Source organism: Phodopus roborovskii, unplaced genomic scaffold (assembly GCF_943737965.1).
Source record: "Phodopus roborovskii unplaced genomic scaffold, PHOROB, whole genome shotgun sequence".
Classification (NCBI taxonomy): Eukaryota; Metazoa; Chordata; class Mammalia; order Rodentia; family Cricetidae; genus Phodopus; species Phodopus roborovskii.
In genome coordinates, this window is record NW_026126541.1 from 32,763,285 (window position 1) to 32,789,114 (window position 25,830).

The following is a 25,830-nucleotide window of genomic DNA, read 5'->3' on the forward strand; positions in this document are numbered from 1 at the left end:
CAGGTTATTCAATAGGAAAATCATTATTTGGAACTCTTGAGACTACAGGAGCTATTGTTTTGTGTGTAAAGTTCAGAGGTCATGGGGGTAAATACATAGCATTCCTGTGCTTTGTTGACCCTTGTTTCTCCAAAGGAGGTGTGGCTCACTGGAGACAGGATGGGGGTGAGAGGCTGGGAGCTGGTAGAGTTATGGTAGCCTTTCTAGGCCATTCTGGCTTCACACGGCAATAGCACTACCCTGATTCAGTGGCAGCTGGAACACCCCTCATTTTTGTGCCTCATTTTAAGCTGTCTGCCATCCTGTCCCCTTGTTGGCTCTTATTCCTGTCTGCACTGAAGACTTTTTACATTCAGGTAAAAAGCAATATAAGGCAACAATCTGATTTTAATTTTAATGGTCAGAATGTTTAATGAGCCTACCCAGGAACGCAGATGATGGATCATGGTACAACAGAAGGATTGGCTTAGAATCTGGGGGTACTTGGGTGGGGAGACACCTCGTGCAAGCCATTGTTTCCTAAGGTGAGAACATCACAGCCTTGTGAGATGGGGTGAGTCCACTCTGTGAGTCAAGCCCTGAGAGGAAGAGGACCCAACATCCACCATGTCTTCTCTGCCCTCTGCTATCTCAGTGGTACCTGCCAATCTGATTCACCAGAGTACATCGGATACAGTTCAGGCACAGGTACCATCAAGACTGGACACTAGTATATTAATGTACTGAAGACAGTTGATGTTAGTGCTACAAGAGGTCTGTGTCCATACATGGGTAAGGGTGCATAAGGATGTCTATCTAGGGAGAATGCACACCTCTGCCCATGGTTCACTTTTGCTCATCTGCCCCGTCGCCACTTTAATAAGAGGGTTAATATTTATTGAGCAGCAGGGACAGGATATCCTGAAAATGGTTAATGCTGCAGCCAGTGAGCAGAGATTGGAATCCAGTTTTGTTTTTTCTACCTGCATGGCTTTGTTTCTGGAAATTTAGACTTTCCAAAGCCTCAAAGGGACTAATAAGTGCACCAACCTATAGGCTGCGGTAAGTACAGGAACCCTGTATTCAAGAGGAGGGGCAGTGGTCCTGCTGCAAGTTCCAGGCAACCTGGGCTACACTGCGAGAGACCCTATTTTAAACAGAGGGAGGAAGGGAGAGAGAGGGAGGGCGCACACCCTTGATCCCAGCTTTTGGGAGGTAGAGGCAGGCAGATCTCTTTGAACTGGAAGTCAGCCTGGTCTACATACAGAGCAAGTTCCAGGAGCCAGAGCTATTACACAGAGAAATACTGTCTAAAAAACAAAAACAAAAACAAAACAAAAAACAAACCAAACACACAAACCATAAAAAGAATAGGAAGGAAAAGAAGGAATTTAATTAATGATGGCTATTACAATGAAGGTTTCTTCCACACAGCAGACAAACCAGACGCACCGCCCACCCTTCCCTGTCCTCATCCCTCTCCAGACCACTTTCATTATCATCCATATTTCTTACTGACAAGAATGCTAAATGCTATGTTTTGATAGATTAGCACACTCTTACAGAATGAAGGTAAGAGAATAATAATGGTTTCTTTTGAAAGAGGAGATCCTCATGTCTGGTCTGCAATCCAGAACTTAAACCAGAGAAGAGTGATTGTTACTCAACTGATCAGCATGCTCTTGTGCATTATAGGTGATAAACTAGAGGAACACTGTTAGAATCACATCATTCTGTAAGAGGACAGTCTATACTGTAAACAGGAACCTCTTCTATGAAGGATGAGGCTGCTCTGGCAGGTTCCGCAGTAACCAGAGGTCTCATGTATGTCCAGGTATCCAAGCACAATCAGCCGAAGAGCACAGAAGTAAGATACACAAAGATGTGTTATTCAAAAGATGGCCGAGGGAGCCTGGATCAGGAGTGGGAGGGATAGAAGAGTTGCATTGCTTCTGTACATAAGGAAGGGCAATCTGCTAAGAGAGGCTCTGCACACTCATGACAGTTGACCACAGGCCCTTCAAGATCCCAGAGTACCACGGTGCAACTGAATCCCGGGCTCTTCTTCTCAGTGAGTGTCTCTTTGAAAGTGGTGAGTCAAAGGCTTGTTTTCCATACATAACATTCACTGAAAACTCAGAAAATGCATTTTTTTTTTCTATCCCTGACAAAACCTAAGTACCTGCAAAAAGCAGGAACTGGAAAAGACTATGTGAAATGAGAAAAAAAAAGTAGGTTTGATTTTGAAATGGGATTGGTGCTGATTTTATTTTCTTTTTGTTATTTCAATACACAGCATGCAATAAAGTATGCAATAAAGTAATGGTCTTTAAGTGCATTTTTTTATTTTAAATGAAGGAAAAGTGCTGATTTTCTATTGTGTGGGCTGTCTTCTGAGGACCAGGACTGCTGGTAAGGTATGCTGCTTTTGTAACAGAGCAAAATGGGGTTTAAGTTCATTCCCTGACCCGTAATAAAAAAGGTTGAGGTCAACTGCCAAGTTCAAGGATGCCTGAGAATCCAGGATCTCTCAGTAGAACCTCAAGCCACAGCTGGCACAAACCCAGTCAAGCTGTGAGATTTGGAGACTGGATCAACCCCTCTGATTCCTCCCTCACCTCTCACTTTCTCTAGCTTCTGTGTCTTGCTTTCTCTGCACAACTTTAAGTGTAGGAGCATCTCCCTCTGCCTCTTCCTGACTCCCCATCTCTGTGCTTTTCTGGTTACCGCCCATCACTCTGCCACTGCCTCTGTGACAATACTGAGATGCTTTTTTAAAGGTGACCTCCAGCCACCAGGTCCATCTGTCATTCCAACCTGCTTCTTACCAGTTTGTAAGATCTTACTTCTTTCCCACGCCAAGCTGGCACTGGGTTTGGAGCAGGACCATTTTATCTCTCAGGATGACAGGCATAAAAATATCCGATACTCCCCAAATCACTAGCTCTAAAGCTATGGAAAAATAAAACCTCAAAACCAAAACTAAAAATTTTTAAGTAAATATTTATTTTTATGCGGAATTTAAAAAATTTCTCAATAAATGGCAATACTACTGAGCTTAGTCTGCAGGAAAGACCATAAAGTTCCTTAATTATAGGCTGCTATAAAATTATATGCACAGTATGTACAATAAACAAGGACGTGGGCACATTTTAATATGTATTAAGTAACACATGTTCAGTTGCTTACAGCCTAGGGAAATCTTAAGCCGGGGATAGAATAACAGACCTGCCCTGTGCTCAGCGCTATTGCTCCTGAGAATTCACCTAACTATAACCTACTACCGATATACTTGCTCATGCGTGGTCACTGCAGTCCTAGTCACAATGGCAAGGAAATGGAAAGATCCCAGATACCCATCAACAGATGAACAGAGAATGACAATGTGGTATGTGTGCACAATGGAACTCTATTCAGCTGTAAAATATGAAATTATAAAATCTTCAAGAAAACAGATGAACTGTATAATATATTAAGTGAGGTAGCTCCCAGGCCCAGAAAAACACCCATTTTTTTTTTTCATATGTGGATCTTAGCCTCTACCTTATTTATGTTATTATTTACATGGGAGTGGGTGTGAATAGAGGCCAGAGAACTAGAAAGGGAACCCTTGGAGATGGCTGGGTGACAGAACACGTGTGATTTAAAGGTGGAGTGGGGAGCACTGGGGGGTGGACAGGCTTGAGCGGGGACGGGGAGCGGGGAGATGGAAGGCGGAGGGAGAAGGAAAACTATGTATGAAAATAGCTGAAACAAAAACTCAGCTAAACCTATGCAGGAAAACACTGCAAGGAAATCTGCTAGTTTGGAAGTTAATAAATAGGTAAATAAACCAATGAAAACAAAACATAAAAATCCCTCTAGGAAACAGCTAGTAAGCTCCTTCAACCCTACATAAACCCTTGTCAAGGGAACTCTCACTTTCTCGGTGCTTTGGCCTTTCTCTGTCTACTGAGAGCGAATACCTTTCTTTTTGTACAGTAAAAAAAGAGAAGGAATTGTTTTGTCCTGTTCTTAGTATTCCTGTCCTCCCCGCCCCCCAGACATATGTGTTAATAACAAACTAGCCATATACCCTGCATTAAAGAAGATGGTTAGTAGTGGATCCTCCCGGTTTGATACAAGAGTAGCCTCTCATAAAAAGCTCTCTGCTTTCTCAGAACAGCACCGTGGCCATTTCAAATGCTTTAGCCGTGTTTTAAAACTCGCCTCTTCTTGGCAGAGGCAAAGCTGAAGACTCCAGGAGCCCTTTGCTGCAGTGGAAATGCAGGCAAGCCCACTGCACCTATGACAGACTGTGCTGCAGAGAAGAGCGGCTGCCCTCCACGTCTTCAGCAGCCAGAGGGCAGGACTGATTCCGAAGAGCCAAGCTGGAGTGTCTGCTAGCATCAGCTTCTGCGGTTAGCAGATGGCTTTTATGCCAGCATTCAAAAGAAAGTGGCAATGCAGATACATTATTTAAGCAAGGCAAATAGCTGGGATGGTGATTTTGGTTTGCCATCCATACTTCAGTTCCAGGAAAATCTATTTGTGATGTAACAGGAGTAGCTGACATTATTTCACATTTACTTACTATGCACAGGTGCTGCCCCTCAGGGTTAGACAGCTTTAGGGTTTTAAATACACAAAGAACAGATTAAGAATTGGAAATCTCGGAGCTCCATATTGGTTTTGACTTTTGGCAGTTGTTTAGGTAGCCGTTATCGGCCTTGAACTTCCAATCAACTTCTGTGTTGCTCTCCTGAGTGCCAGGAGGGTTGTAGGCAGGTGCCGCTGGGCCCTGCTTTCAGAGCTCAGTATTTCATGTATTGTGGAATTACTTAGAAAACTGACAAACCTAATGTGTCTGTATTTTTTTTTTTTTTTTTAAAGTGGAAGCATGCATCGTAAACACACACTTGTAAGTGCTCTACAACTCTGTCATTGTCAGTGGCCCAGAGAGAGGCAGGAAGGCAACCAACGCCAGCATCACCTGGGAGCCAGCCTGGCAGGCACAATGCCCAACATAGGCAACTTTGAGAAGCACTGGCCCAAGAGAATCAGTTTGCTTTTAATCTGCAGACATATGAAGCCCAGTGGCTGACTGATTTTTGCCTCCTCTAGTTTAGGCTTTACTGCTAGGAAGCTCAAAGTCAAATCTGTAGCTCACTGTTTTGAGAATTGCCAAAAACCTTTAAAAACTTTTGTGTATCAACTTTGGCCAGGTTGGCTGACTGTTTAGGGAGGGTTAGGAGGCGTGGCCCTGTTGGAGAAGGTCATGGCTAAGGCTGAGCTGTGAGGTTTCAAAAGTCCAACCAACCAGGCTTAGTCTTACTCTCTTTCCTGCCCGTGGGTCAGAATGGAAGCTCTCAGCTCCAGCCTCATGCCTGCCTGCCTGCCTGCCTGCCTGCCATGCATGATGGCCATGAACTCACCCTCCGAAACTGTAAGCAAGTTCCCAATGAAATGCTTTCTTTTAAAAGTTACCTTGGCCGTTGTGTTTCATCACGGTAACTAAGACACCATCCCTATAATCTACCTCTGACACGCTTTCAAATCACAAGGTTCACAGAGCACTTACTGCACCCTGCCCTGTATTCTGTGAGCATGGGCTCGTGTCATTACTAGTGCTTGTTTCTGTTTAGTGTTTTATGTTAGGTCAAGTACAAACCCATAGAGGACTTTAGTGAAAGACAAAAAATGGGGAGGAAGCCCTGGTATGTGGGGTGAAGGGATTCAGAATTCAGGCAAGAACCGCTATAACAGGCTCTCACAGTGGATGGAGCTTAGGAGCTGGGACTGGAGCTCCTTCTATTAAGTGCAGTCAGTCATATACAGAAACAAAAATATTTCATGTTGTTCTCTACACACACACAGGAAAACAGAAGAGGGACTATTTGGGGAGGGGAAAGGAGGGTCAGGAAAAGGCAATGGGAATGAACAGGGTTACATTATAATGATACACTTGAAAAGATGGCATTGTGAAACTGGTTACTAGTATACAACAAATACACACTAGTAGGAAGAGAAAGAGGATGAGGAGGATGAAGAGCTATAGCAGCTGTTGCAGATACACCTCCCACTGTGAACTTAGAAAACTGAAATTCGATGACTTAATAGGGGACCTATGCCATCGTTTTCACAGAATACAAAAGGAATTGTTGACTCAGTTTCGTGTGTTGGCTCTCTCTCTCTCTCTCTCTCTCTCTCTCTCTCTCTCTCTCTCTCTCTCTCTCTCTCTCTCTCTGTTGTATGCATATATGTTGAGGCAGGAGAAGAATGCAGATGTCCTTTCTACCTTATTCCTCTGACCCCCTCCCAACCCTGAGGTTACAGGTGTATACATGGCCATGCCTGGCTTTTTGACACAGGTACTGGGATTTGAATTCAGATCCTTATCTTGACAGCAAGTGTTCTCATCACTGAGCTATTACTCTAGCTCTGCCCTACCCTCGCACTCCTCAGCCCAGTCTTAGTTTTAAAGTTTGAAGAAATGAGCCTTGGGACTTTTTTCTTTTTTTCACAACTAAACATAATTATTAGCCTCAGTTTGGAAATCCTTCAAAACTCAATGAGTCATTAAGTTGAGGTCTTCCGATTTTATCCTTATTAAACCATACTATTTACATTCCATGAATGGTTACATAGATCTGAACTCATACTTTGAAAGTTTCTAAGCAAAACAAAAAACAAAAACAAAAAAACATAAAGGAGGTAGGATTGGTTCATCTCTTGTTTTATATCTCCCTGGTACTTTAAACTAGTGGGAAAATGAATTTAATTTTTTAACTTAAAAAGATACATCTAGTCAATTAGCCATGCTCCTTAGCAGCAGCAGACGATGACTTCCCTCTCCAGCACCAAAAATAGGACAAAACTAAAAAAGATACTATGTTACTACACCATCAAAACTCAGACCTCCCCCTACTGCGGTTCTGTTTACGCGGGTTTATCTGCCCCTCCCACCCACATCCGCTCTTCCCCTCAGAAAACCATGACACAGCAGCTCACACTTAGCCCTGCTACCTGCTGTGAGGAGTCAAGGGCAGGCTGTCTGAGGCCTAAAACCACAGGGCATCCATTAATGGAGAGCTGTTAAAAGCCTCTGCTCTAGGGAGAAGAGCGGATGAATGCTGACTTTAGGGGACCTCAGGAAAGTAGATGGGAAGGTTGAAACTAAGGATGAAAACAATTAAAGATAGAACAATTAAAGATAGAAGGCCCCTTCCTACCTTCCATATCAGCAAAAGAAGTAAGAGAGAATAGTCCAGAAGGATAATGTATTGAAGGAGGATTAGCCCTGCTGAAAACCAGTTTTTAGACAAAAGAAGGTGCATATTGTAACCCCATTTCCTGGGGAAGCAGAGGCAGGAGGCTCGCTTGAGCCCAGAAATCTGGAGCCAGCCTGAGCAGACTAGTAAGACCCTGTCTGGAGACAACAATGACAAAAGCCAACAAAAATGCAGAAGCCAAAGAAAGAAGGGCTCCTGGATTTTAGGGTGCTCCCTCTGGTCTAGACCAACTGCTCATCACAGAGAACTACAGGCCTGGATTTGCCTTCATTTATGCCTTCTACCCAGGCAGCCTCAACCTTAAGTTATATGAAAAGAGGACGTCTTGTGAACCTCCTGCTGAATTCTATAAATAGGATCTATGGGGGTAAAAATAGCATTCATCACCATTAAAAAGCAAGACTTTTAGTTAGAACAGTCATTTGGGAGCAGTAACTCCAAAGCATGGCAAATGCGGATGAGCCTATTTTAAGAAAAAGTCAGGAGCCATGAACTGTAGAACCAATGACTATGCGTACAGCATCTCTTCAAATGTCACCCATCAGTGCCGTGAACCACTATCCTAAAGGGGACTTCACTCTGTGTATCACTGGATGCATACATACACTTTGCAATAAAAAAAAAAAAAGTTAAATGCTGAAAGAAGGCAGAGCTGGAGGTGAGACTAAAACCCTTTGCAAAAACAAAACAAAACAAAAAAGCAACAACAAAACAACAATCTTTTTGGGGCTCTGGGATAGTGCTCACTTTTTCGTGGTCTTGTATTTATGAAAGATTGTCTGATGAAAAAGGCAAGCTGCTTGCCTGAGTCCAGAAGTGAGTGTATTTTGCCCTCAAGTGGCTGGATGGTGTACTGCAACCACAGCCGAGGACTAAAATAACAAGGCTGTAAGCAACCTTAGGTCATTGGCTCTCTTCTGGATTTTTTCCATTCATAGTAAAGAGGAGATTGTTGCCCTTGGGAGCAACACACCAGGATGTGGGCTCTGTACTCTGATTTACAACTAAGCCTGAGTTGGTTCTAGAGCCAAGAATCATTTTGTTTTCATTTCTTGGCTATTTTAAATGGCTTCCTTTGCCCATTGCTCAGCCAAGGTGAATGGTTTGTCAGTAAAGTTTTGGTCCCTGCTTGATAAGACTAGTAAAATAAATGCTTGGGCTTTCCTTCTGAAGGCAGAGTTCTCCAAACACTTCTTCAAAGGATGAAAAGCAGAAAACTATCCAATAAATAGACATGCATGACGTGTTGTATGTTAAGATACTCCATTACAACATAACCATAGAGCAAATGGCTCATCAGCGCACAATTAACTAACTCAGGAGAATGCCACAATGAGACCAAGGGCAGCTCTGAAAAAGCAAGAGACTCTGTGTATTCACCAAAATGAGCTCTGCACACCAGGCTGCTCAGGAGGAGCGGGTGGAGTGGGGTGGGGTGCAAGGATTATGCTCGTTAATGTGTGCCGGGATAAATGCACATACATGCAGTTCCCATGGCTGCCTCCAATGGTCCAAAATAGGCCTGAGGCATGAAGCATACACTCTTTTCATCTGTTTTGTTTGCTATTGTTTCTTAAGTAAGACATTCTTTTTAAGGAGAGTTAAATAGACAAGCCCCAAACTCTTTGTAAACTACCAAGAGTACTTGGTAATTGTGCTGGGGCTAACACACAGGCAGGGGAGGCATCACAGCATGGAGACCACCATCCTCGTGTGAGTGGTGAGCTGCTGGGTTAGAGCCTCTTGACAGACAAATGCACTACAAATCTAGGCGCATGCAGGGATTGCTTCCCAAATCAAGCAGATGACCAGGGCATGCCTCTCTAAATCACAACATACAAGGTTTGGATGACCTTGTAGAGTGTAGACCTAACTGAAGGTAGATTCAGAGGGTAAAACTACTTTTTAGGAAAGGACAGATCCTGAGTAGGGCCCTCCAGGTTGAGACTGGACACTGTGTGGCATGGCCACACTTCTCCCACACCCAGCACTGAAGAGTTCACTCTAGAAATAATGATAACTGAGTTTACATTGGGTATCTAAGTCCCATTCAAGGTCATTCCCAATGCTCCAATTCTGTCCACAATGCTTTGGGTTCATTTTCTAAGACTCCTCCTACTCACTAAACCCTAGCTCCCCGATGATCACTCAGCTTTACATCTATCCTGAGCCTTTCTCTTCTCCAGCACACTGCAACCCTCCATTAAGACTTCACAGGGGTATGCAAGGCACCTCCTCGTTAGGCCAGATCAGACTTTCTGGTCTGAGAACACTCAGCTGAATAGGAGGAGGCCTGGAAACAGCTAATTATCCATCAAAGAAATTGTGTTCCGACTGATAGTCTTGTTCTCAGCAAGCACAGTCCTCCAAAGCAGTCCAATAATTAGATAAACAAGACTTCGGAGGCTGGACTGAGAGATGAAATTCACTTAATGTGGCTTTCTTTAATGTAATCACTAGTTAAAAGGTCGGCACGGAGTTAACAAGCTCATTACAAATGCTTTGCCTGTGATCTCTGTGCACACCCCCCCTCCCCATGGCAGCTACCGGATAAGATGCCCTTGAAGGCCTCGCTGAGACTGAGCCCCAACGCACACTGTTTTTATCCTGCCCCCACCACAAGGCAGCTGGCACCTTTACTGTCAGCTGTTGGGCAGCAGGAAAAACAGGCTAGGAGTCCATTCCAATGTATCTTAGGCAGACAGCTACTCTTAAAATCCTGGCCATGGAAACAGGAATGTAAGCTCAGACTTGGACAGTCTTTTTTGTCAACTTTAGTTTCCCACTTTTGGAACTGTTGTAATTCTCTTGGTGACTTCTCAGAGCTGCTTGCCTGGGTCAGTCTCAAAGGATACCTGTCTAGCTCAGTCCCTCCAAAGAGGTTAGACATTGGTACTGTGGGCTAAATCCATCCTTGCTGCAAGTACTGAGTTGGATGGGGTTTCAAAAGACCAGGGTCCCTGATGTGGGAGACCCAGTCACTTTTGGGAATAACACTTCTCAATCTATAAACTGATCTCAGCCATCTGAGGAAGTGTTCATTTTAAGAATACCCAATTCCTGGGAAGCCTGAGCAATTCTGTTAGGATGGGTTTTGGTTAGGACCTTTCTTCAGAGCATCTTGAAGAAGGTAGAGGTATCTGTGTGGGGGCAGTGTCCACACAGGATGCAAGCAGAATGGGCTTGATGGAAGACAAGAGGCACAGCCACCAAAGGCGTTCCCTGAGGAGGTGGAGGAAGGCCGGGCTGAGGGCTGACATTAGCCCTTAGACCCATGGTGATAGCTCCCTCCATTGTAAGGCCAAACATTAGCTGATGAAAGACACTAATCTGTCCCTAGTTTCTGGCTTTGTCAATGGAAGCATTCATTGTCTGGCACACCAGATGCATCTGTTCTCTGTAGGTTACAGCTACATAGAGTATTTATAAGTTAAGCTTATATCACATTCATGAGAATAAGTTCCAAAAGATTTATCCTTGAACTGGTGTCCACTTTCATGTATTTCATTTCCTTGGATAGTGTAGTGGCTTGAATGAGAATGTCTCCCCCAAGCTGACGTGTTTGAATGCTTGGTTTGCAGATGGTAGAACTGTTTGGGAAGGATTAGGAGGTGTGGCCTTGTCAGAGGAGGTGTGTCACTGGGAGTGGGCTTTGAGGTCTCAGAAGCCCATGCCACTGCAGTTCACATTCTCTTCCTCATGCTTGTGGATCAGATGTAAGCTCTCAGCACATGAGGAGGAAACACTAAAATTTAACACCACAAGAAGTTTCGACAAAATGCATTCTACATTCCTTTAAGTTTTCATGTAGCAAGAGTCTGGTTTATTACATCTTTCTTTCCATAAACATGCTATTGAGCACAGTAGTTTAGAGCTAAGAACAGGCCTCTCCTTCACCAAACTGGAAAGAAGTGCCTTCCATCACTTCTAAAAGTGAAGATCTGATTCCAGCAGAGTGGCCTTGACCATCCTATCCAAAGAAGATCAGAGCTCTGCTTTTGTGGGCTTGTTTCTCAGGATGCCATGCTGGGTGCAGAGTACCAGCCTAGACTTGTTCTCACTCCCACATTCTGAACGGCTCAGTGCACAGATGCATTCCGAATCCTGCACTGATGTGATTAAGGGATAATGTCTGCAATAAATGACTCTTGCGGGTGATTAAATGCTGAGGGGCAGTTGGGTAGCTATAGAATTAATTTGGTGCCAGTTTATTCCCATGCCACAAGCTTCCTCTTCCAATTACAGAATAAGGTTTTCACAGAGATGAAGAGACAGCATCTGTAAGCAAACATGGTCATGCCTTCATCTTCCGCCAGGGAGTGGGGGACAGAAGGACTAGTCTATAAATGCTTTGCTCTTCGAGGGGGAAGAGACTTAAGGCTGATTTGGTGTTTAAGAAAATGAGGAGTTGCTTCAGGAAAAGATGAAGTTAGGGGATCTGTGTGTCTCACAAACACCAGACACAAGAGCTCTGTTTCTCATTGTGTGGTAGCCGAGTGTCTTTCTCATGGTAACTTTTTACTTAGTGCGCTAGTCACCTGTCCCTTCCAGGCCTCACTTTAGTGAATCTGTAAGATGCATGTGTGGTGAGGACAGGTGGGCTCTGACCCCCACCCCCTGCATGCCACACAGGAAAGAGTGGGTGAGGAACTGGAGAGACAGGAGTTCCTGTGCACTGCTAGGGGAAAAGATACTCATTCATTATTGGGGGGAGGAAAGTAACAATACGAATGCAACTAAATACAAATATCACTTGTAACCTGTCGGTGCCCATAAAGATGGCTGCACTCCATCTTGGCACAAGGACAGAGAGTTCAAAACTGTCCTCTGCAAGTCATAAGACCTAAAGGTCAAAGGTGTGGCTACAGTATGAGGTTTGGCTGTTTTGTTCTAAGTAACAACAGACCTGAATCTGAGGTGTGGCTACTCCTGACTCTCAAGGCTAGGGAACAAGAAGTTGGAGCTAAGGTGTGGTTACTGATCCCTTAGAATAAGTGAGGAAGAAAAGTCTGTTTGTTCCGTATACATGATACCATGTTCTCCTTTTTGGATAAGATATATAAGAGTGTTGAAAAATAAACTCGTGGCATTTCAGTACTGACTAATCTACCCGCCTGACTTTTATTCTGTCTCCCTGTCTTTTCTTTATCATCTATAGCTAGCCTTTCCCTCATCCACACTCCCCCACTCAGGTATGAACTTGGGGCCACTCGGCTGGTTCCGACTGCAGCCCCACAAAAACAGCTTCTGACACTAACCGAGTAATTCCACTTTCAGGCATATCCCTAGGGAAACTTAAACATACATTCACAGAGAGACAAGACCAAAATCTGTCACTTTGCAGGACTAGTAGAAGACATAAATGCTGAGGCTAGAGAGGTGGCTCAGAGGTTAAGAGCACTGGCTGCTCTTCCAGACGACCCAGGTTCAGTTTCTAACCCCCACATGGCAGCTCCCAATGTGCTCTCACTCTAGCCTGGGAAACCGGCTTTCTTCTGGTCGTCATGGGCACCAGACATGCATGTGGTGCACAGACACACACGCAAAAAGGATACCCATATGCACTGAACGAAGTTAATTAATTAAAAAAAAAAACCCACAAATGTCAGGTTGGGGAGATTACTCACTCAAAGATACAGCTCATAGGCTAAGTGCTCGCCAAGCAAGCATGAAGACCTGGGCTTGACACCACTCCCCCACCTTGGGAAAACCCAAGTACGGCATCGTGAGCTTATGATCCCAACCCTGGGAAGGCAAAACAGGAGAACCACTGAGCAGACAATCTAGACTAATTAATTTGCAAGCCCAGGTCCCAGTGAGAGACCTTGAGCCAATAAAGAAAGTGGGCAGCTCCTGAAGTTGATCTCTGGATCACACACAGGCACACACGAACACTCGTGCACGCTCTCTCTTAACAAAAGGCAAGTAAAGAAAAACACAGATAGTGAATTGGATAAATAAAATATGGCCTCTTTAGACAAAAGAATAATATACAACAACAACAACAAACCAATATGGCTCTACATAAATCAGTACTGATATTTAAAAAATAAAAATTGCTCAGAAGTTCCTGCTGTTTAAACTTATGACAGCATGACTAATTCAAAAGAAAAATGAGCAGCTAAGCATAATGCATCAGATTAATAACATGTATGAGTACATAGTAATACTTAAAAGAGAAAATAACCAAAGTACATAATACGTAGACAGTGAGGCCCAAGTTAATATAAACATAAGAGCATCAATATGCACAGGTGTGTAGGAGTGTGTGTGTGTGTGTGTGTGTGTGTGTACACAACCAGAGACAACATGAAGAGAGGGCACACACACACTCATGACAGTAGCTGCTGATCAGGGTTGTGGTTTGAGTGTGACATGTCCTTCACAAGCTCACGTTCAAACACAAGCTCCCCAGCAAGTCGTGCTGTTTTGGAAGGCTTTCTGACATTTGTGGGGGTGGAGCATCTCCAAAGGAAGTGGATCATGGAGGTGGGGGGGGGCCTGAATGTCTGCTTTCCACTTGACCATGATACGAGGAAGTGTTGAGGATGTTAACCCATCCACCACTGAGCCACATGCCATCGTGCCTTCTCCCTAAAATGGGCTGTATCCTCTCAAACTGACTCAACAGACCCAACCTTCCTCCCTTAAGTTGTTCTTCCTTAAGTCGGTGTTTACTCTCAGCTACAAAGAAAAAAAAAAAAAAAAAATAGCATCACAGGCATTGAGGCAAAGGGGCTCAACAGGGGGCAAGGATGACTTTGTGAGATCAGTAAGACTTGATTGTATGTTTTATATGAAAATGCAAACCCCACAAAATGGTATTAACAGATGGTAGAAGAAAGATGCTTAATACAGCATTCTCCCCCCCCCCCCCCCACATTTCAAAAGCAAAACGTATCTCAAAATAAACGAAAGCATATGAGCAACAACGCTTTGGAGAGATGGGTGCTGTCAAGGGCCCGTCAAGGTCCCTAAAGGAAGGGTCAGGGGCATGAGGTCCTTCGGAAAGCAGAGCAACCTTGCCTTCAGTCCTTTGGTATCTCACGCTTTGCCATCCAGTATGGTAGTAGTCATGCCACTTACACATAAATTAATTGAAACATATTAAAATGGAAATTTTATTTCATCTATTGCATTAGCCTAATAACCACATGTTAAATTATTGGGCAGCATCTGGGAACTTCTGTCACCCAAGTTTCCTGGACATAGCTGATTTTTCAGCTGAAAACCTGTGTTTTGTTTGGTATTGTTTTGCCTGTAATCCAGACTAGCCAGGGGCTTATCCTGAAGCTGAAGCTGGCCTCTGATCTGCAGTCCTGCCTTAGCTTTCTGAGAACTGGTATTAGGCATATGGCTCCATGCCTGTGTAAAACCCTTAGGCAACTATCACATTTTAGTCATGTCCCTCTTTTCCTTAAAGTCCTTCTGCATGGAATGCAATCAAGGTGGTAGGCTCATTTTCTTTCTGCTTTTCTCTTTTCCATCTCTGGTGAGAAGACATCTATTAAAAATCTGTTACAATTAATGATGGAAAAAAATGCATCCTTGCTGCAGAAAATCAGACAATGCATCTCTAAGAAGCGACCTCACAATTCTCTGTAGTTCCAAGCCATCACATTTTGTTTCCACTCCAACCCAGGAAGCAGGAAGAGCGTGTTATCCAAATGAGAGCCCATGTTTCTTACCTGTACACAGTGTGAGGAATGTACACTTCCCGTATCGGAAATTCCAAAACCTCCTTGTGTGGCCGTGTCCGGTTCTCGGGAAAGGGTTTGACTGGCAGCATCTCAGGTGTCAGGCAGCAGTTCATCACGTCAGGAGCCGGGGAAATCTCCAGCCTAAGTGAGCCTGGAGCAAGGCACAAGATGGGGTGGGGTCTTTACTGAAACCTGTCACCTCAAGAAGGAATCCAGGATTACCGTGCTTTCTTTCAGGAGGCTAAGGATAAGCTGTGGGAGAGTACATGCTTGGGGGTTCCCAGGCAATTTTCTATGCCTTGTGGGAAAAGTCTGTCATGCTAAAAGTTGAGATTAACATTTCATAAAAAAAAAAAAAAAGTAAGGAATTATATAATGAGTAGGAATGGACTAGAACAGTGGTTCTCAACCAGTGAGTTGAGACCCTTTTAGGGATGATCACATATCAGATATCCTACATAGCAGATATTTAGATTACAATTCCTAACAGTAGCAAAATTATAGCTTGAAGTAGCAATGAAATAATTTTGTGGTTGGGGGTCACTACAACGTGAGGAATTATATTAAACAGTTGCAGCATTAGGAAGGTTGAGAACCACTGCACTAGAAGGTTCAGATCTACCACACCACAGGTTATACATGTTAAATAAACAAACAACCCCCCCACCACCAATGTCCTGGTATTGGTAATAACAAAACTTGGTGGGCTTTGGGTTGAATTCTCTGGCACCCAAGGATGCTACAGATAGAGCATGTGGGTGTTACTCAAGGATAAGAAGGTGCCTTCAACTGCCAAAGCATCTCTCTCTCTCTCTCTCTCTCTCTCTCTCTCTCTCTCTCTCTCTCTGTCTCTCTGTCTCTCTCCAGGGTTTCTCTGTATTGCTTTGGAGCCTGTCCTGGAATTATCTCTGTAGACAAGGCTAGCCTCAAACTCACAGAGATCCACCTGCCTCTGCCTCCTGAGTGCTGGGATCAAAGGCATGTGCCACCAACACCCAGCTCCAGCTCTCTCTTTAAATTCTAGACTTCTATATAATATTTTGTGTGATAAAGAGCTGGTGGTCTGTCTAAACAATTGTTATCAGATTTTCTGAGAGACCAAATCTAAAGCATACTATTTGTAGAATGCATCCTTTGTGAATGACAGAACATTAATAGATTTGTCAAAATTGCAGAATAATTTAGATTCTTAACTTCAGATACAAAAATCTACATCGCCCTTGGCGGTTATATAAAATTAAAGTACTAAACAAGAAATGTCAATCACAAACGGTTTGGGCACGGTTCAAGAGTGTAATAGTTAGCTTCTGCTGACTACTTGACACCGATATACAGTCACCTGGGAAGTGGGAACCTCAGGTGAGGAACTGCCAGGATCAGATTGGGTAACAAACACCTTTAGGCAGGTGGGCCTAAGCTGTAGAAGGCAGGCAGTGGAACATGCTCCTGGAAGCAAGCCAGCAAGCAGCATTCTTCCATGGTCCCTTCAGCTCCAGGATACACTTGAGCTCCCGCCCTGGCTTCCCGCAATGCTGGACTAGAATGTGGAAGAGTAAGCCAAACAAGCCCTTCCCTGCTTGGTTGCTTTTGATCAGTATTTTAGCACAGCAACAGAAGAAAGCCAGAATGAAGAGGCAAAGAGAAGCCCAGCACACCTGGGATGGATTTGACTCTTCGTTGTAAGGATGAAGACCTCTTGTAGTCAGCTAAAAACTTGAACAAGTCTTCATCACTAAGGCGATCTCCCTCCTGCCAAGAGATGCTCAGGGTTAGTGAGGAGGCTGCTGACACCTGGACTTGGGGCCAGCTATTTCTAAGACCCCCCCCAAACTCATTTTCTTTGTTCATTCCTTCTCTATTTCTTTATTTCACCCTTCTTTCCTCTCTCCTTTCTTCCTTCTCTCCTCCCTCCTTCCCTCATTCCTTTCTCCTTCCTGAGATATGGTCCCACTAGGTGGCTAAAGCTGACCTCCAACTAGCAACCCTCTTCTTATCTTGGTTTCCTGGGTGCCACTATACCTATTCTTCAAGCCAACCTCTCATCAGCATTGCTGGAGGCCGTTTCCACTGCTTTCCTAGGCAGCCGTCTGACCTTGAGGAACCAAGGTCACCGACTGAAACTCATTTTAGTCCCAGAAACAATGCTGCACGAACTTCCTTCTTCAGATACAAGGATGTGAAAAGCATCTTCATAGTCTTCACCTTTGTCTTGAATATGGAAAGTGGGTGTAAGCTCTGCCCTCTACATACCCACCACGGGACAGATGCCTGGCCAGGGGCACATCTGCATGTCTTCTAATCCCTGCAACAGCCCAGCTGAGTAGATGACACTAATTAACTTCTCTGATCACTCCTTTGAACCCTAATATCCTCGCTAATACAAGACAAATTCCGCTGCACTGTAACACAAATACCTGCTTGAAGAAGACATTAGTGGCCAAGGTGGTTGTTTTGAAGTTGGATCCAACTCCATTTTCCTCCAAGGAGAGGGACCGCTCGGAAGGCCTCCTGGATTGGGACAAACTCCTTCGCTCACCCACAGAGTTTCTCCCTTTAAGGAAAACAATTGTCATTCTAATATATTGGAACATACCAGTTATTGCTGACCCCAGCCATCCCTGTGAATGCAATTTTACCTATACAGGCTCAACGTTTCTTAATTCCTGCCCCCCCCCCCCAAAGTCCTTAACACTCTTACTGGAGAAGACTCTCTTTCCTTCAGGAAAAGAGATAGCCAGATGTCACTCTACAAGAGTCTGGAATTCACCCATTAGAAGGTCTGCTGCTGGGCTGTTGAGTCAGCCCGGTGTATGTCCAGCTTTTACCCTTGCGTTCCCTGGGAGGGCATATATGCTCACACAGAGATCTGCCTATCTCTGCCTCCTGAGTGCTGGGATCAAAGGCGTGTGCCACCAACACCCAGCTCCAGCTCTCTCTTTAAAGTCTAGACTTCTATATAATATTTTGAGGCCCTGGGAATTCAAACAGCTTGTGCAGATTCTGGATCTCCTTTGCCTCCGTTCTAGTATGGACCAGATAACAGAAGAGCCTTGAGTGACCTTTCTAGTGGAAAGTAAACAGGGCCAAAGCTCTCCAACTATTGCTTCCTCATTTCTTGTTTCTTCTGAAGAACCAGTTTGAAATCTTGTATCTTTTATTCTACATAGTCTAGGGTTTCTGTTATAAATAGTCCATTGCCTGGGATGCACAGCTCTTTCTTATTTATTTATTTATTTATTTATTTATTTATTTATTTATTTTTGATGAACAGTTTTTGAACTTTCTCTTATGCCGAATTCTCACACTGAAGCTGAATGAGGGCCACCACTGCCAACCTAAGCTCCATGCAGTGCACTGAGTCAGGGTGAGGCAATCAGCTCACGTTAAACTATCCCTGTCTTAGGTCTAACTAACATCTTGGCAAGTCGTCTGCTGAGCTCCCCCACTTCCAAGTAAGTCAGTAAATAGAACAGATGCCTTAGAAACACTGGATGTGAAGGTCAGAAGGGCTGATGTTTACTGACAATGGCAAAGAACGCAGGAGTTCTGACTGGTGATTAAGCAACAGTCACTCCAGGAGAGTAGCTACAGTAACAATCACCCTGGCCTCCACTCCCTACAAAGGGCAACATTTCAGAAGTGGCAGAGCCAAGGAATGTGAGAAACATCCAGAGGTGGACTCAAATATGTGCTGAATGCGCAGGGGTTTAGGAAACTAAATTCCCCGGACACTTCCACCACTAAACTGTAGAAGTAACTGGTTCACATTTATGCAAAGGTGATGAAATAAGTAAGGGCAGTAACTGCTGGTTATCTTTGGTACTTATTCTCATTGTACTTGGCAAAATAGACTGTGGGAGACCAGAAATTGTGCTGAGAAATCTGAGTTCTGCTTTTCCAAGCTTTGAACAGTGCCCATCCTCCTGCGTGGGAGCCAACCAGGTGTCTTTGTTTAACACTGTGCCTGCTCACCACTTGTCATTTTCAAGTATTTTAAGTTTTGAGATGGGATGGGTACTGAAAATCAACATTTTAAAGCCGTAAAATTCCACCCGAAGTTCTTAATATAAAAGTATATTTAAGGTCCCATAAGTACTCATAGTAATTGACCAGGGGCAGGGGTGGGAGGGTGGCGGTGGGGGGGGGTGAGGGGTGGGCACTGACTAACTTGCAGTTCCGTGTTCTATTTACAATCTTCCTCTCACAGACCTCCACACTCTCCTGTTCTCCCAAGCCCTTACTAATGAGCAGAAAACCATGAAGCTGGTCTATGGGGGTGGGGGTGGGGGGATCTGCTTCCCTGGCAGATGGAGATCTTACCAACCACAGGCTCTGTGTCAGCACTCTCTCTTTCAAGGGTGGAGATGTTGAAGAAGCTTGCTAAGCTAATGGGGGCCCAGGCAAAGGGCATCCGGTATTTCCCCAAACGCTGGCAGAAGGATTCAGCTTGAAGTTTTAGTTTTTCAACCTTTTCTTTACTCTGGAGGAAGATGGTAAGAGACGAGCATCAACACCGAGTAAACTGCCTGGCATGGGGACACTAACAACTACTCTGACCACTGATGAGGGTTATGAGGGGGGCACACAGCCCTGAGTTAACAGGAAAACAACAGCTTAGGCTGAAAGTCTAGCTGATAAGGAAGCAAAGGTTACAGACGGAAGAGACTTTTAAAGGGACATCAACCAATTAGCAGACGATATTTTCTGCTATGAAGACATGCCCTACCTAGGCTTGTTACACCAGCCAACATGCAAACACGTCACTTACCTGGATAACTTGGATACCCCTGAGAAAAACTTGGGAAAGAAATGCTAGCATGTCATTTATCAAAGTCCCCAAAGAATCTACCTCACAAAAGGAGCCTTGCAATTCTAAAAAGTGCCTTAAAGATTCCTTACAATGTCATTGTTGTTGAAAGTACTTCCAAGGCGTTCTCCCTAAATTCATACTCACTGATTTTAAAACACAAACATCTGTCTTTGTTTAGTTCAATCAACTTTACTTGAAGTTTACAAGACTGATTCTAAAAGTCCATATTTTAAAAACCATCCTGAGGACTTCTGCAAATGGGTACTGGAGAAAAGTCTTATTTGTGGCTTTATGACCTCTTGTGTTCTGATTAATTTATGATGAACAGAAGTTGTAGCTGGTCTCCATCTGCTAATCTACGCATGACAACAAGACAATACCCTGTGCTGTGGAGGAAAACCAGAACTCTTGCCCTCTCCTGCTTGTGGGGCCTTGGCAGTGCTCCCAATCTGTGCACAGCCAGGGCCTCGGAGCCAAGGCAACAGGTGTAGCTCAGTCTGAGCCTGAGTTCACACTGGCATGTAGCATCATTAGTGTGTTCAGTCATGTGTTTCTTTAAAAAATTATTATCAGGTCAGTAGCTGGTTTCTCTTTCCTCTTTCATTAAAATACAATTTACTCATGTTTCAAATGGAAAATATAATAGTCTATTGCCATTAGCTATTTTGAGAAACACTTTTGGAAATTTGTTCATGCTAAGATGTCACCAGTACTTAGATGACCGTACCTTTCCACCATCGCTTTCTTTGATGACCATGTAGGGTTCTGCGCAGTCAGCAATCTCCCCCTGCTGAAGGACCTTTTCAATCTAGCAACAAAAATAATATTAAAGCAAATTGAATGTGTAATATTCTTAGAACGAGATCGATACAGCCTTAAAATTATGTTTAATGACAGTATTTGATGACATAGGATATTCATTACACATGCTCTCTGATTTTAATATATAAAAGTACAGTGTGGAGCTGGGTGTTGGTGGTACATGCCTTTAATCTCAGCACTCAGAAGACAGAGGCAGGCAGAGTTCAAGGGCAGCCTGGTCTACAGAGCAAGTTCCAGGACAGTCAGGGTTATATAAAGAAACCCTGTGAGTATGTACATGTGTGTATATGTGTGTAGTATGTAGACTACCACTGAGATTCAGATGAGAGAAAAAAGGAACAGATATATTAAAAAGATGATAACAGCAAATGGCAATATGATGATGAATTTTTATATGGTAGGATTATGTGTTTTGTATTTTCTTCCTATTGCTGATAAGAAGTTTCTATTTTAAAACAATAAAGATGTGTATATGCACAATAAAAATATAATAAAAGTTATTTTATAAAACAAAACCCAAGAGACACACATAGCAAGTGAAAATCTCATTTTCTTTATTGTTGCTTACAAAGTATAAAAGAGATATGGTCTCTGTAAAAGCCAGGCTGGGAACTAAAACCTGCCACAAAATGAATAAATGAACAGAATCAATCATCTATAATTGTGGCCCTTGTATTTCCCGTTAGGGTTGCTTCTTTAGATTTGACAGACAGAAGGAAATGCCTCAAGATGTGTGTCTTCTTATTCTGCTAGTGAATGCTAGTCTTATCAAGCATCTGCTTCCAGTTAAGGAGCTGACGGTCAATTGTCATATTGTCATAAATATGGGCACCACATTAGGGGAAAGAAAGGGAGAAAATTTGAGATGTTCTAATTCTTTACTCAAAGAAAACGTAAGCGAACTTAGTGCTATGAGCCTGTGTCATTAGTTGAGATTCCTGAAGAAGAAATCCGGTCAACATAGGCCATGGGCATACATTCTTAATAGACACCATTATAAATAAGTGAGGCAGAAACTATTTGAATCTGAGTATCCTACTGATAGAGGTGTGTTCAATGGCATTTCAAAAGAAGTGACACAGAGCTGTGCGATGCACAGTGACTTGGGGCTGGGGTAGTCCCAGTAGAAATTATCTTTTTACAAATGAGGTTTAAAAGCTCATCCCATTACCAGACACAGAAGAGAAGCTGGCCCTGAGACATGAAGCACACTGGAAACATGGGCGAAAGCTGGAATCTGAGCAGAGTTCCAGATCACCAGTATTCATTCCATCATTCACTCATTCTTCATTCAGAAAGTGTGTGCCGTGGTAGCTGCTGGGGAGTAGCTGTGAACACAATAAGCATGGCTCCTCTTCTTCCAAAACTTACAATCAGGGTCCCATAGAACAAACCAGAGAGGCTAACAAATAAAATCATGCTCTTGTCTGGTGGTAGCAGAGCACACCTTTAATCCCAGCACTTAGCAGGCAAAGGCAGGTGGATCACTGTGAGTTCAATCAATGTCAGCCCTGGTCTCCAGAGAAAGTTGTAGGACAGCCGAGGCTACACAGAAAAACCCTGTCTCGAAAAACCAAACCAAATAACAACAGCAGAAGCAACAACAACAACCAAACCCATGGTAGAGATTAAAACTCTTTCAGGGTTGGGATTGGGGCTCAGTGGCACGGTACTTGCTTTCCATGTTCAAGGTTAAAGACTCCAATACCCAGCCCCAAGGGAAGAAAGGGAGGAATGAAGAAAGAAGGAGTAGAGAGAGGAAGAAGAAAAGGGCTTGGGTAAGAATTTTTCAGTTGGGAATCTGCAGCAAGGAACCGACATGCATTCTTTGCATGTCCAAATAAAGCTTTATTTGAAACCCATGAAAGGCTCCTCAAATCTAGAATCAAGAGAGTCTAGATCCGATGGGACCAGGAACTACTATCCTTCTTGCTGCACTGGGCCAGGGTGACTTTACGAGGAGAACTTCAGTTTGATATGAGCACCTCATGCATGGTCCTTCCGGGCTGATGGGTAAGCATATGTGAACTAGAACACATGAGTCCTCATGTATGTAGGCATGAGCAAAGGAGCACGTTAGGAACAGCTGAGACTCTTAAGGTAAAGAGGCTACTTTCCAATAAACTCATTAAATCAGGAAAGGCAGGTTTAATGTCTATCTTATCAATTTTTAAGCATTAAAAAAAAAAGCTTGAGGTTCACACCCATCCTCACTTGTGGAACAAATACTTTCATGCACTCAACATTACAAGACCACTTACTATGTATTAGAGAGAAAGCAGCTATAACAATGGTCTTATAAGACAAAGAGGCACCAAGCCAAGATTGCTCTCCAGTGTAGGTCTAAATTTCTTAATTATATCCAGACACCTTAGAATGTATTTGTTATTGTCAAGTCAGTACACCACATTAAAAAAAATGAGAATATGTTGGTAGTAACAAACATATTTCCACTGTTAGTTAATTATTGCAGGCTAATAAAAATATAGCTCTAGAATTAGTGTGGTTTTGTTGGTTGCCCATTGAAAGAACTGTGTATTTAATAACAGGGTAGTCCTAGCTGAAATCAAGCTTTCCTGTATGTTGAATTAAGTGCACCACAGTGAGAAGCAATGGGGATTTTACAGCAATAGCAACAGACACATATTCTTAGCCAAAGATTTATCGTTTTATTTTATCTTTTCTTTTTCAGTTCCTAGGGATGAAATCCAGGTACCTAGTGCTATGGAGCCATCTGAGATCCCCGAAGTATGCCTTGTAGTCCTAAGCATGGATTTTAAACATCCAGAACCTTAAAAAGGTCTCTTTAAGCTATAGCCATCTTTGTGAAATAATATAAAGGAAGTACTTTCCAAGTGGCCTGAAATGTTTGGAATCTGGAATCCACTGCTGTTAGACCACATGGGAATCCAAGTGATACCCGCACAGGATACCAAGTTAAATGTTCCAAACAAGGAAGTCTGATGGTTCATGAGATCAGACACCTGGTTTACCTGTTTTGAACTATTTCCAAATCTTTGCCTTAGAGAGTCACTAAGTGCACTTACTTGGCTGGAGGTTGTTAAATACCCCATGTTTGCTGTCAGATTCAAACTAATGGCTTTAACATGTAGAGAAAAGCTCTGGTCTTCCAAACTCTTTGTCCACGGACAGTCTCCTGTGAAGTCTAGTCTATTTATATTGTGAAGTCTGTTTATAATGGCCCCACAGATTTTGACTCACTGGACACATGCTCTGTGATAACAGAGAGTGAAAGCTGGAAAGTGCAGCCACATCTCCAGTTGTCTGTCAGAGGCTAGACTGGGGATGCTGTCCCCTGTGTCCTAGAGAAACATGCTAAAGCCAACATAAGACTATCTGAGAGCTTTTGTACCTTTCACATGGCAACCTCCCACACCAGGATTGCTGAAGGTGACTTCCTTAGTTAGGAAGGGCCAGGCTTTATCTGTAGTTGCAACAACTCCTGGAGGTCAGTGTCACCACCCATACAGCACAGATGATGAACCCAGTCTCAGGAAGTCTGAGTCACAGCAGGCCGCACAGTTTCTGACTTCACAGTAAGGATCACAACCCCAAGTCTCTCTAGTGTCCCAACAGAAGTTACTTGTCGCTGGATTTTCTTTCCCACCTGGTCCCAAAGTCATTAGCCCCAAATAAACACAGAGACGCTATATTAATTATAAAACTTGGGCTTCTTATTGGCTAGCTCTATCTTAACTATTAACCCATAACTACTAATCCATGTATTTCCACGTGGTCTTGGTTTACCGGAGAATGCCCGTTTAGTGGCCTACATGGCGATTGTTCTGGTGGGCCCTCTCTGCCCACCTTTCCCAGAATTCTCCTCATCCTAGTCCAGCCCATCTTCCTGCCTCAGTGGCCAGACAGTGTTTTATTCATCAACCAATAGGAGAAACACATATGCAGAACGACTTCCCCCATCAGTTAATGGAAAGGGAAGTATTGCTAGGAAGGAAACAACCGAGACATCACAGAGGACACACGGGCGTGTTGTGCAATTTCTTTCAGCTTTGTTGAATGAGACAACACGAACGTCAGAACATGCTGCTTGGATGGTGTGAAATTACCTTGACAACCAGGTAGATGTCTGAGGATGGGTAGGTGACTGAGAACACCGCAGACCTTGCCTGACTCGATGGGTCAACTGAGGGTGTGTGAGCTCGAAGGAACCCTTTGAACTGGTCAGAGTTCAGGTCGCAGTGGAAATTTTCCGAGATCTGTAAATAAGCAGCAAAGGGAACAGTAAGTTAGAAGTGTTGTGTTCTTGGTCTAAAAGTGCTACAAGCATGAACAGTCTCTGGGAAATTTTGCTAAAAGAAGTATAACTGTGAATATGGTGTACAGCTAGTGGCTGCTAGAATGTTTGGTATTTTGTTACAAATAGCTTTATAGCTTGGAGCCATTTGAGAAAAAATAATTTTTACTAACTTACCAATATTTCCTGTGTATTAGTGATATGCAAGGCGCTGCCTTGAACAAGAGGAAAACACAACCTCTGCCTGGTTTTCATCAAGGTGAGGGAAGGCTAACACACAACAAACTGGAGTAAAAGCAAATTAAGCCACTACTCATGCACAGAAGTACCATGGAAGTTCTAGAACGTATAGGATAATTGGTGTAAGGGGGAAAACTATTCATTGATGAAACACTGGAGATAGATGAGTGGTTCTCACAGGCTGAGCAGTACTGGGAAGAGAGCACAGACAATGATCTCAGGGGCTGGAAGGTCTGGACTGAGCCCGGTGAGCAGTGAGCAGCCCAGCTTGACTCTGCATCAGACAGGAAGGGAAGGAGGATGACAGCGACCCCGAGGCAAGCCTGGCATGCACACTAAAGAAGTTGTTAGCTGTGGGTAGGGAGGCATGTACAGGTAATGCAGATCCATGAAGCATCCTGAGTCAGCCCAGCATGCTCTATGTTCTAATTTAGGGTACGTGAGATGTGACAGACACTACTGGGATCCTTCCTTCCTTGTTAAGAGTAGGTCCATGAGAACTGGTGGCTGAGGCAGAGACCGCATTTTCATATTGCAGACATCAATGACAGTAAGAGGAGTGATTGGGGAGGACACACATTGAGGAAAAGGGAACTCTTGGCAGCCTGCGTTTCAGAATGACTGAGTGGAACACAGGCACTACTAGCCTGTCACTCACCCCTTACTACCTTGAACTATTAAGGAAAAACTATGAGAACCTCTTTTTGTATAATCCAGTGGTTTTTAAAACTA

At 43.6% G+C, this 25,830-nt stretch overlaps 1 protein-coding gene across 1 annotated transcript in view; it reads right to left on the bottom strand.

Moving 5' to 3' along the window:
• Nucleotides 1-25,830, bottom strand: part of Dock8 (dedicator of cytokinesis 8) — a 205,534-nt gene that overhangs the window by 88,501 nt on the left and 91,203 nt on the right. The window contains exons 9-14 of the mRNA XM_051200107.1: nucleotides 24,671-24,820; nucleotides 20,488-20,568; nucleotides 19,271-19,430; nucleotides 17,365-17,501; nucleotides 16,606-16,699; nucleotides 14,939-15,101 (exon numbers count right to left, since the gene is read on the bottom strand). Of these exons, the coding sequence (XP_051056064.1) occupies nucleotides 14,939-15,101; nucleotides 16,606-16,699; nucleotides 17,365-17,501; nucleotides 19,271-19,430; nucleotides 20,488-20,568; nucleotides 24,671-24,820 (785 nt within the window). The remainder of the gene's footprint in view (nucleotides 1-14,938; nucleotides 15,102-16,605; nucleotides 16,700-17,364; nucleotides 17,502-19,270; nucleotides 19,431-20,487; nucleotides 20,569-24,670; nucleotides 24,821-25,830) is intronic.